This window comes from Pipistrellus kuhlii, unplaced genomic scaffold (genome assembly GCF_014108245.1).
Source record: "Pipistrellus kuhlii isolate mPipKuh1 unplaced genomic scaffold, mPipKuh1.p scaffold_m20_p_12, whole genome shotgun sequence".
In the NCBI taxonomy this organism is placed as follows: Eukaryota; Metazoa; Chordata; class Mammalia; order Chiroptera; family Vespertilionidae; genus Pipistrellus; species Pipistrellus kuhlii.
The window spans coordinates 16601584-16614055 of NW_023425427.1; the positions used below are offsets into that span (position 1 = coordinate 16601584).

General features: G+C 51.4%; 1 protein-coding gene across 2 annotated transcripts in view; it reads left to right on the plus strand.

Annotated features, from left to right (window-relative positions):
- The window catches only part of PAX5 (paired box 5), a 144946-nt gene that overhangs the window by 80610 nt on the left and 51864 nt on the right, over positions 1 to 12472 (plus strand). For both annotated transcript variants that reach the window (XM_036433351.2, XM_045579997.1), the window contains exon 7: positions 9599 to 9728. In XM_036433351.2, the coding sequence (XP_036289244.1) occupies positions 9599 to 9728 (130 nt within the window). The remainder of the gene's footprint in view (positions 1 to 9598; positions 9729 to 12472) is intronic.

Below are 12472 nucleotides of genomic sequence, written 5' to 3' on the forward strand. Positions count from 1 at the left end.
TTGACATTACCCAAAGGCACAGAGCATTCTGGTTTGCAAATAGCACACTGGTTAGGGGTGGGAGAAAATGAATGCTTGAAAAAATCATGTGCCCAGCTGGTGTGGCTCAGTGGTTGAGTGTTGACCAATGAGCCAGAAGGTCACAGTTTGATTTCCGGTCAGGGCACATGCCTGCAGTACGGAGTGTGCAAGAGGCAGCCAATCAATGATTCTCTTTCATCATTGATGTTTCTCTCTCTTTCTCTCTTCCTCTCTGAAATAAATATATATTTACAAAAAAAAAAAAAAAAAAAGTCCTATGCAAAACCACTTTCCATTTCTAATGAACTTGTCGTGAGCTCTGCGTTGACCGTGGGAACAGCATGAGTCAGCCAGGTGATGAAGCGCAAAAGCAGAAGCAGGCGTTTCATGCCCCAGCAGGGAGTGCAGAGTGAGGAGTGGGGGACTGAGCCCTGGCCTTGGGTTCGGGTGGGGACAGCACTGACTCCATGGCTCAGGAGGACACTGGCTGGAACTAGATCCCAGAGAGCACACCCAAGACTAGCAGCAGAGGCCTAAAGAGGCAGGTTCAGCACTTTCTCACGGCCACAGTTGTGTGGCCGCGGGGTGGCTGCCTCAGGTAGTAGGAGCTACCCATCACGAGTGGGTTTCAAGAAGCATCCTATAAAGATCAGCCTCCATCACCCCTGAGCTCCTTGGGGCCCTGAGATTGGGGCTCACAGAGATTCTCTAAGTGGCCAGGGGCGTGGTGAGGAGAGGGAGGGCTCCTATTTAGTCATTGCTGGAAAAGTTTCTCCCAGACAGAAGCCACAATATCTGATTTCAGTTTCCTCCCCGGGCTTCCCCTGCCATCGCCCACCACCAGGAGAGTGACTGGGGCTGTGCTGGAGGGGAGCCTGCCAGGCCGTAAACAGAACCGGGAGAGATGAGTCAGTTAAACGTTGCCGGTCTCTTCTTGGAAGCCCCCGGATTCCACTGTGAACCGTTTGACTCAGGCACGGGCGCAGCTCCGGAGAGCCAGCTGAAGAAAGGGGATGTCTTTCCTGCTGAGGGTGCTTTCTGATGAATCAAAGCACCCCGAGACCACTCATCCTCTCAGTGACCCCGGGAAGCACCTCGGGTGCTACTGGCAGAGCCAGGCCGTCGTACCTGCCCCAGTTCACTTGGAGCCGCAGGCATTTATGTCGGATCTGTTCAGAGCTGAGCACTGGGCCAGGAGCTGCCGTCACAAAGATGAGGGAGACCCAGCCCCGTCCTCGTGAAGTTCAAACTCTAGTTGGGGGATGAGGGGCCCTAAACCACCAAGTGTACAATACGCAGTGCCAGGTGCACTGGTAGATAATACATCCTCTTAGGTGTTCTGGGAGCACGGAGGAGAGGAAATTAGGGGAGGCTTCCTGGACATGGGAGGCCATTCAGAATCCTTGGCAGTTTTTCTGCCCAGTTAATACTAACAGCAGCACTTTGTAGATTATGGAGTACTTTTGCAAGCATCATTCATAGTCTCCATTCAACATTTCCCCCCCACGTTCATCTTTATTAGGTTTAGTGGGGATGGAATGCTAAAACCTTTTATTTATTTTATTTTTTTACTTTTTTTTAAAAATTAAACTTTTCATTTTGAGAGAATTGTAGATCCACACGCAGTTGTAAGAAATAATACAGAGGAGTCCCATAGACCCTTATCCAGTTTCCCCCAAGGATAACATCTTTCAAAATCATCATACAGCACACTTGAACCCTGTCCTCCTGGCTCAGGTCTGGTGAGCTTCCTCAGCCACATGCCTCCTCTGACAGCTACAGGTGCTTGGGCTCAGGGGCCTGGGTAAAATGGGCATCATCCTCCCCAACCACAGAGGGTAGCCTAAGGCCGGCCTCAGCCACATCAGGCAGAGACCGGTTCCACACGGGGACCTGGGGAAGCCTCGGAACCAGGAGGACGATTCTGGTCCATCTCCCTTATTTGACAGCGGGAATCACTGAGGCCTAGAGAGGAGCGGGGTCGGCCCAGGTCTCCAGGCTCCCTGCCAATCGGTACTACCCATTGTCATCCAGACAGAACTACCCCTTAACATAGGCTTGGCAGGGGCAGGGTTGTGTAGCCGGGCTTAAAAAGTGTGGACGCTTCTTCCTTCTTGCTTTAGATTCAGCGCTCTCTCCCTCGCTGGGGAGTGGAGTTCGGTCTGTGGCCAGAGAGCTTCATGGAGAGGATGTCCCCCCCTTAAGTGTCTGAGCTTTACGCTCAGGCTTGGTGGGGAAGACGTCTCCAAGTTCACCTCTGGGGCAATGGCCTGGCACTGAGGCACCCCTCTCTGAGCTCTGCCTCTGTGTCTGCCACACCCCAGGATCCCCAAGGACGTAATGGGCCTGCAAGGGCTTTGCAGACTGGAAAGCATTCAGCAGACCGAGTTATGCTTCTCGTGTTTGGAACCGGGAGTCCCTGAGATGGAGGGACAGTGGCCTTGAAAAGAGCAAATGCCCGGCTGTCCTCAGCCTCCTGAGTCCTCTCATTCCACAGGTGTTTGCTGGGCAGCTGACGGATGCTGCTGGCAAGTGGTGCCAGGAGCCAGATTTTAGATTTTGTGACTTTAATTATGGAGAATTTCAAAAGTAAACAGAATAGTCTCATCACCTTCTAAGCACCCTTACCCAGACTCAACAATTAATTGACTCATGCTAGTATTGTTTCATTGATACTCCTACACTCCCCACACTCCGCTTTGTCTTAAGAGTTTCATTAAAGTCTAATTTTTATAACATAAACTTTATTCATTTGAAGCTCACAAGTCAGTAATTTTTAGTAACGTACAGAGTTGTGCCACCACCAACACCACAGTCTAGTTGTAGCACAGTTCCATCCCTCCCAGAGATCCCTTGTGTGGGTTTATAGCTGGCCCTACTCCCTCCCAGCTCCAGCTGACCCCTAATCGCTTTCTGTGTCTGTGGATTTGCCAGTTCTGGACATTTCGTTTCTATCTGACTTCTTCCACTTAACATGCTTCTGAGGTTCACCCAGGATGTAACATGTACCTTGTCCCTTTTTATTGTTGACTAGTATTCCATGGCATGAATATTACCAGTTTTAAAAATTCATTTGAGAAAAAGAGAGAGAAATACCAGTTGCGTGCTGTACATGCCCTGATGGGGGATCAAACCTGCAATCTGGGTTTGTGCCCTGCCTGGTGCACAGGACAATGCTCTAACTAACTGAGCCACACCAGCCAGGCTGATAGACCACTTCTGTTAACCCCACTTTATTGTGAAGCCAACTCTAGACATCATAACGCTTCATCTGCAACTATTTCAAAATGACTCTTTAAAAGACGAGGCCTTCAGAAGTATAACCAAACCCTTTAAGGCCATCAGGTACCCAAACGATGTTTACATTTCGAAGTGTTTCATTATACCATAAAATATATTTTTAGGGTTGTATTTTTTACAGTTTGTTTGTTGGAATCAGGGTCCATATTGTAATGGACTGATGTGTGTCTCCAAGTTTTCTCTAACCTATAGGACTTCTCTATCTCTCTTTCCTTGCCTGGGTACTCATCTGTTTGAGAGGGGATCTCTACTTTGTCATATGGCCTGTTACAGAGGCAGACAGCATCAACAATGGCAGGAGACTGAGAGGTCAAGTGCAAGTCCTCAGACAGATGGGGAAGCAGAGGCCAGTGATGGGAGAGACCTGCCCAAAGACCGTTGTCCACCCTGGCTGCCTCAGACATCCAGACCCCTCTGCCTCCTCAATCTCAGGTCCTCAGGCCAGGCCCTGGGCACATGCCTCTCCTACTGCAGCTTCTATCCTCCTCTGGGCAGGTGTGCAGACAAGACGGATGTCTGGTCCCTTCCAATGGGAGTGGTTGGCCTGGCTCTGGCCCAGCTCCCGAGGACTGACTACCTGAGGCCCAGCAGTGAGCTTGGAGGAACTCAGCAGGTGATGGGGAAGCCTCAGGACCCAAGGTGGCCGCCTGCGGTAGGCAGCCCTGCAGCCGCGTCCCCCTGCGCTGCCCTCCTCATACTGCCCTCCTTCTCACGTGTCTGTGTTTCTTTTCTCCTCCATGCTATGGCAGTGGTGCCCCGTGCTGATGAGACAATACTTGGTGCAGCCCCAGGCAGTCCTTTTCCAGGTAATTTCCTAGGGACCCAAATGACCTCCAGCGTACACTTTCCCGAGGCCCCGGGCCTCCTGGAGTCCCTCCTAGGATTCTGTGAGCTTTAATGTTGCTTCGTTTCTAAGGTGCTATCCTTCTTTTCCTCCTTCAGATCCTCACAGTCACCCTGGCAAGCAGGCAGCAAGGGGTTAGACTTAAATCTCATTTCTTTTTTCTTAAACGAGGAAATTGAGGCTCAGAGAGCTCACCTGGCTTGCGTAAGGTCACACTGATGACAAAGAAGTATAGCTGAGGCGAGAACATCCCCCCTCACCCCCCCTCCCCACCCCAGTATTACTCCTAGTTTACTGTTCTTTCTACCATGGGGTCAAAGGGCATAAAGGTTACAGATGAAATGAGCTAAGGAAGTCTTGTCTCCTCTTGTACCTCAGTTTTTCTTGGTTGGGAAAGATGACCCCTGAGTATCCTTCTAGCTCAGACATCTGGAACACGGTGCCTGTGAGAAGGGTGTGCCTACCTGGTGGTTTTGACCTTGAGGTCTCACAGGAGTCTGTGGCCGTAGGCAGAGAAGTTTCATCCCAATTGGTTGCAGTGGAGTGAGCAGTGTATTAATTGTGACCTCAGTTTATTTCTCTTCCTGGGTCATAGTCAAGGACAGCAACAGGGGTCCCTGATGGGAAGGGAGCGAAATCCCAAAATGACATCCTGAGAAAGAACTCCAAAAGCTCAGAGAATTAGGATGTGGAACAAAGCTATTGCCTGTGACTGTCAAAGGTGGGGGAGAAGGGAGATTTTTTTACAAGTGCATGGGTGCACCAACACACACGTGTGTGCCCATGTGCATCCTGGGTTTTCTGCACCCCACTGTCCAGCCCTTAACCTCCTGTAACCAGGAAAAAAGGCGCCAATAATGCCTTGTCTCTTCTCTTTCTCTCTCCTAATCTTTTTATCTTTCTGTTCTGTTAATTCTTTTTACCTCTCCCACCCTCCACTTTCACAAAGGACTTGAGGTGTCTTGCAAAATAAACAATTACAGGTGTTTAAGTTAAGGCTGAAAAAAAGTTAAGAAATTTTGTAGAGGAAAGGGGGTGCCAGCAATGATGTAATTGTGGCAATTGAGCACGGGATCTGAGTGAGCTTCTCGGCAGCCAAGGCAACAAGGGATTATGTAGTGGTTTTCAAAGTTCCTGTTTTTCAATCAGAAACAAGTTAACCGTTCATCGGGAGGAAAAAAGTTTTTCCTGGTAATGAACTATAGGAGGGATTGATAAAGAATTTGAATATTTGAATGAGCATATGGGGGGGGGGGAGGAGACTGGAAAAAAAAAAAAAAAGAAGTGTTTTGTATGGCTGTTTCCTTTCATTGCCTCTGACCAATGTTGAATGGCTGATGTTCAGTGAAGGTACTTTGCCTGGGCTTTCACTAACGCTATACAAGGGCATTGCTTTCCGGTCACCTGACTTGAGGAGAAGTAGAGGCAGAGGTTCCTGTATCACTGGAGCTGCTGTGGAAACACTCCCTAGTTAGTGTTTCACTGCTGTGGCTAATGGCATGCTAATGGACCACACGTTCACTCATTCGACAGGCTCTTAGCGGGCTCTAGGGGTGTTTCATGTTCCTCCAGGCACCCCAGAGGAGGATAGACAAATATATATGGTGGGATAATGGAGATCTGGGCAGAACACAGGCAAGTCTGGAAGCACAGACAAGGGAGTCAGGGATTCTTTGTGGGGGTGTGGGGCCCAGGAATGGCTTCGTGGAGGAGGTGGCATTTGAGCTGGGTCTTGTGGACAGTGTAGGAGTTCAGTGTCCAATGGACCCTCGGGCAGAGGTAGGACTGTGCCCGGGGCGGCTGAGCAGCAGCCTGTGTAGCGAAGTTTCAGGGAGCCCAGGAGACTGGGGAGAATGCAGTTGCCTTTAACAGTCCCAAGCAGCTCAGCGGGATAGACACTGATGAGGACTTAGGGAATAATCACAGGCCAAAAATTAAATGACAGCATCTCCTGACACCTGCAGGAGCCTAGGAAGAGCTGTGGGTCCCACCAAAGAAACTGCCGCTCAGGCTGGGCCCTGGGCAGCCCTGCGAGGGGATGGCAGTGGGAGCCACGGACAGAAAAGGGCAGCAAGGGCTGGCTTCCAGGTCCTGCTGAGCCCTGAGCCCCAGCTCTCAGGGAAGCCCACCTTACCTTCCGGCAGCCGATAGGATTGTCGGACCTCCCGCCTCCTGTGTAGCACAAGTTGAAGACTGTATCTTGAAAAGATGATCCAAACTCCCAGAAAAACTTCGATAGTGAGGTTGTTGACGAAAACAAAATTACTGAACAGCGCAAAGGCCCTTCCATGTGGACATTAAAGAAATGAAAGGCAGGATGTCTCTAATGGCCAATCTCTTGTCATCTTCTCAAACCCGGGATGGCTCTGCTTTTTTTGGGGAAAATAGCTTTCTCTTGTGGACCCAGATGTTCGGCCTGGAGTCAGGAAGGGAAAAGTCGGCAGAGGGGTAAGGTATAGAGTTGTGCCTCTGGGGAGGGTGCAGGGTTGCTGACTTGGCTGAGATGCTGCCTGGTCCTCCAAAGACACCATCGAGGAAAAGACCCTTTTCAGAGGCATTTTGATCTCCCGTCTTTGCACAAAGCAATGAAGTGGAAGAGCTGCTTCCAGCGAGCTTTATTTCCACGATTCACCTTAGTAAAGGGGAAGGCTCACGCCGAGACCAAGTCCCATCCTATGTGTGCAGGGGGACGGACCACAGCGACCTTTCCCCAGCAGCTCCCCGCTGCATGGCATGAAGACTGTGCTGGTTGTGCCCTATAGAGCAAGAACTATATTTTCACCTCCACCTGGTCCATACACATCCACTTCTGTGCAGAACAAAGATTCACAAACAGAATCTGTGTGTGAGACCCTTGGATATTCCCAGGTCCAGTCCATTCTGATTCCGTGGGTTAAGCTGTTGGTATTAGCAAGTTGATTCCATATCTGCCAGGGCCTTATTGTAGTGTGAAAATGATTAGGGTGATGGTCAGGACCTGAGAGTCAGGCAGACCTGCGTTTGAATCCTGTCTCTGACACCGGGAAGCTGTGTGACTTTAGGCAAGCCCCTTTCCCCTCTGTAACAGAAGTCTCAGTGCCTTGGTTTGTAAAATGGGTGTGACATAGAAACTACTGCATGGAGTAACTGCAAGGATTGAATGGGACGACACAGGTCAAGATCCTACACAGAGTAAGGGGTTGATAAATGTGAGCTTTTTACATGGTTGTGAAGATTATGCCCTGGCACCACTTGTCGGGGTCAACAGGGCTCCCGCCTCTTGGGGAATGGCAGTCAGGGAGGACTTCCCTGGCAGAGGAGGCATTGGAATAGGGCAGCGAGAGGATCGGGAGCCACTGCTGTCCTCACAGTGACCGAGGACACTGTGTGAGCATCCCCGGGCCACCTGTTTCCTTTTTCATGAAGGACAGACTTGGTCCAAAGATTTTTGGCTGGACCTAGAGCTGGCCACGTTCGAGGCTTTTTGCCTCCCACATTCAGTTCTCTAATCCACCCGGCATTGATTTTTGTGTCTGGTGTAAAGTAAAGATCCAATTTCTTTTCCCCTCCTCGTTTCTGAATGGATGGCGGCTACCCGCACTGTCTGCCAGACAGAGCATCCTCCCGCTGATTTGTGCCTCTCGGCTCTCATATATCAGGGTTCCACCTGTGCACGGATCAGTTTCTGGACTCGCCTCGGGGTCATTGGTCTGTTCAGCTGTCCCCGTGCCAGTCCCCCACGGTCTTAATTACCGCAGCTTTCTAGTGAGTCCTGATGTTGGGGATGCGTGTCCCTATCTTGTTCTTCTCCCTTAGAAGCACCCGGGCCGGCTTTAGGCCTCTGCTCCTCTCTGCGTGTCAGAGTCAGCCTGCGTGGGAGATGACCCTCAAACCTGGGGAGCACAGGACGAGCTGTCCTCAGCGAGACTCCTCCTCAGGGGCTGTGCCATCCTCCCTGCTTGGCCTGGGAGCGGCCCATGAAGCACTTTGTGATTTTTAAAAAATATATATATTTTATTGATTTTTTACAGAGAGGAAAGGAGAGAAAGAGAGACAGAGAGCTAGAAACATCGATGAGAGAGAAACATTGACCAGCTGTCTCCTGCACCACCACTCCTCCCCCGCTCCCCCCCCCCCCGCTCCCCAAGGATGTGCCCGCAACCAAGGTACATGCCCTTGACCAGAATCAAACCTGGGACCTTTCAGTCCACAGACCGATGCTCTATCCACTGAGCTAAACCGGTTTCGGCACTTTCTAATTTATTTGCAGAGAAAAGCGCCAGGAATGTGCCCGAGTCCGGATCCCCGCTGCCGAGAGGCTCCTCCGTTTCCCTCCCAGTGGCTCGGTCTCGTCATCCTAACAGGGCCCTTTCAGAGCTGCTTGCTTCCCTGCCCCTGTCTGCCAAGGACATCATTCCGGACAAACAGGGATGTGTCTTCCACAGACAATGCCAGCGTCCTGGAGGGAACTCCCCGCGCCAGGGCTTGGCGTGTACGGCTAGATTCCTTGGCTTAGGTGTTTGCAAATGTTTGCTTGACCTGAGAACGGGCCGGGGGCTGGGCGGGAGAGACCTGCCACTCATGCTTATAATCCAGTCCGCTCTGGAATGGGAAGACCCAGGTGGCATCCTCGACGCCGCCTCTGGAGACCGTTCTGACGGCGGCTCGGATGCCAAGGAAATGACTCATGGCCAGCTTGCCTCCCGTGACATGGCTTAAAGGCAGGAGCGTGACCAGAGGCACACGGTTGGCCCGGACTTGGAAAACCAGATTGCATGCGCCTCGCCGTTTTCAGCCTACAGGTGTTGACAAGGCTCCCAGAACTCCCAAACACGCACCAAACTGTCAGCGGGTGTGAAGCGTTGAATTGGGGATGAGAGGTTCTGGTGAACCAGCCCCTGCCCCGGGTCTTTGCCCTGTTGCCCTGGGGGCAGAGCCCTCCTCCCCTTGGGCCTCGCTTTACGTGTGTGAAGTGAGGGCTTGGATGGGAAGATGCCCCAGATTTGTGAACCTTTCTCCTGATTCTAAGAGCACAGAATCAGAAACTGCTCCTTCCAGCCTCTGGGCAACAAGGCTCTTATCTCTGCCTTGTTCGTGGTGCCGTGGTGCCGATGTTTCTCTCCCTCTCCACATCAAAGGTGGTGGTCTCTGGCGGCTGGGGCTGGGCGAGGGAAGCCCGCAGGCCGCAGAGGAGCTGGGTTCAAATTCTTATGAAGCTGCACTGAGTCCTGCCCACCTCGTCAGCTGGGTAGGATTGCTGGTTCTGGATGCGGTCTTGTTCTGTTGAGCCGAACTCGCCCTCTCAACACCCGGGCGTTCGTGAGTCCCCTGGAGGCCTTGGCGCTGGCACGGCAGCCCAGCGAGGCGGCTGAGCCCAGGAGGTGGCAGTGGCATTTGGCTGGGGCGCTTTGGAGTCTCGATGCTGAGTCGCCTCTGTTTTGTCATCTCTTTCAGACCCCTGAGTACTCAGCCATGGCCTCCCTGGCTGGAGGGCTGGACGACATGAAGGCCAACCTGGCCAGCCCCACCCCTGCCGACATCGGGAGCAGCGTGCCTGGGCCGCAGACCTACCCCATCGTGACAGGTGAGGGCATGTGGGGTGTGTGAGATGGGGAGGGGGAGGGAGTGGGGTAAATGGTGGGGAGAAAGAGAGAGAGAAAGGGAGAGATTGAGAATGCCTGTGTGGTGGGAAGAATGGCTGCTTGGTGCTGTTGGACTTGACTGGTCATTTTTGTTTTAATGAGGGTATGAGGTCCTGGAAAAGGTCAGGCAGGGGACTGGTGTGGCCAGGGTCGTGGCTGTGATGAGACACGACTGTAGACCACTCGGGTGAAGCCGGGGGAGAGAAAATGCCTCCTGGATGGGGCTGGGAGGGGTGGCAGGGAAGCCTCGTGTCACGGGGCCTGGAGATTTCAGGACCCCCTGTGTGTGGGGAGCCGAGTGTTCAGAGGCCTGGGATTTATCCCCCTCGTGCGCCGGGCAGCCCTGGTCGGCCCCAGCCTTGGGGATGAGCAGGCCTCCTGGCAGATCGTTGCTGGCATTTCAGATTTCCAGGCAGAGGTCGAGTCAGGAAGGGCAGGAGGTGTAGGCTGAAGGTGCCTGGTGTATGCAAAGCAGCTGCCTCTCTGGCAGGCCCCGGGCCAGCCTCTCTAGCTGTCAGCGTAAAGATGAAGAGCGTGGGCCCTGGAGGCCCACTGCTGGGGTTGAACTTGTCATTGACTAGCTGTGTAATGTTGTGTAAATTATATAAGAATTATGGGCTCTGTGTGTGTGTGTGTGTGTGTTTTAAATCTCTAAAATGGTGACAGTAGCTACCCCATAGTGTTGTGAGGATTAATGCATTAATACATATAAGGTGCTTAGACTTTATCTAGCATACATGTCGCTATTATTATTTCTCATGGTGGCTGGTCACTGTTGGGATTCCTGCTCAAAGGGGCTGGATAGGAGGGACCCAGACACACGCCTCTGCAGCATGGGGTCGGACTCAGCTGCCAGCGCTGGGAGGTTGTCCAACCCGGCAGGCAGGAGGCAGTCTCGGATGCTGTACAGACAGACAGTGGAGGCTGGCGGTGGCGTTGGGCCAGAGTCTTTGGGTCCAGCAGAGGTAGCAGGATGCCCCTGTGGGCTGATAGGCAGGCCTCAGCTAGTAACAGAGACAGCTAAGAAAAAAATAAATGATTCTGTTAATGGCGTTGGGACAAGAGAGCCTGTTGGATTCATACTACACTTTCTATATCAAAATAAATTCCAAGTTGATCAAATTTTAAATGTAAAACAACAAAACCATAATAAAATCAAAGGATAAAAAAGGGAAATATTTTTGAAATCTTAGCGTGGGGAAGGCTTTTTAAAATCGGTTCCAAATATGAGATAAAGAAAAATAATATAAATGGTTGTTTAAATAAATGTCTTTTGTATGTTTGGAAAAAGACAAAGAACAGAATTGTAGGGGGAAAAGTGAAACACAGATGAAAAAACACCAATTTCCTTAATATCTAAAGGGATTTTTAGATATGACTAAGAGAAAAATCAGTGGAAAAACAAATAAAGAATATAAATACTAAGTTCACTGGAAAAGTGTGGATGCCCAACAGCATATGGAAAGATTAGAGGGCCCAGCGCACGAAATCGCATGAGACTCACTGCCACCATGGGACCCATCAATGCACCTCCTGGTGACCGGCTGTTTGGTCCCTCCAGCCACTGGCTTTTTATAATATAGACTAGAGGCCCAGTGCATGAAATTCGTGTATGGTGGGTGGGTGTCCCTCAGCCCAGCCTGCACTCTCCAATCTGGGACCCCTTGAAGGATGTCTGACTGCCCATTTAGGCCTGAACTGCTTGCTTGCCTGCCTGCCTGATTGCCCTTAATCACTTCTGCCTGCCAGCCTCTTCACCCCCTAACCACTCCCCTGTCAGCCTGGTCGCCCACAGCTGCCCTCCCCTGCAGGCCTGATTGCCCCCAACTGCCCTCCCTTGCAGGCCCCGTCACCTCTATCTGCCCTCCCCTGCAGGTCTGGTCGCCCACAACTGCCCTCCCCTGCAGGCCTGATTGCCCACAACTGCCCTCCCCTGAAGTCCTGGTCACCCCTAACTGCCCTCCCCTGCAGGCCTATTGCCCCCAACTTCCCTCCCCTACATGCCTGGTCCCCCCAGCTGTCCTCTCCTACAGGCCTGGTCACCCCTAACTGCCCTCTCTTGCAGGCCTGGTATCTCCCAACTGTCTTCCCCTGCTGGCTATCTTGTGGTGCCATCTTGTGTCCACATAGAGGCAGCCATCTTTGACCACAAGGGGGTGGCCATCTTGTGTGTTGGAGTGATGGTCAATTTGCATATTACCTCTTTATTAGATAGGATATGCACCTGACTCATAATTTTAAAACTGCAGCCCTAGCCAGTGTGATCAGTGGTTAGAGCACCAACCCAGGCACCAAATGGTCCATGGGTTTGATTTCTGGTCAAGGCCACATACCTAGGTTGCAGGTTTGATCCCCGAACCCAGTCAGGGCTCGTGCAGGAGGCAACCAATCCATGCGTCTCTCTTACATCCATGTTGTTCTTCCTTCCTCCCTCATTTCCTCTCTCCTTCCTTCCTTCCGTCCCACCCTCCCTCCCTTCTACACTTTTGAAAAATCAATGGAAAAAATATCCTCGAGTAAGGATTAACAAAAAATAACAATAAAACTGCAAATTAAGACAATCATGAGACATTTTTTAAAAATTTATGAGCTTATCCAAATTTGAAATGTTTCTTGAGGTCTAGTATTAGAGAGAGTATGAGGAATAGATATTTTCATACACTGTCATGGAGGGAAATTTGGCAAT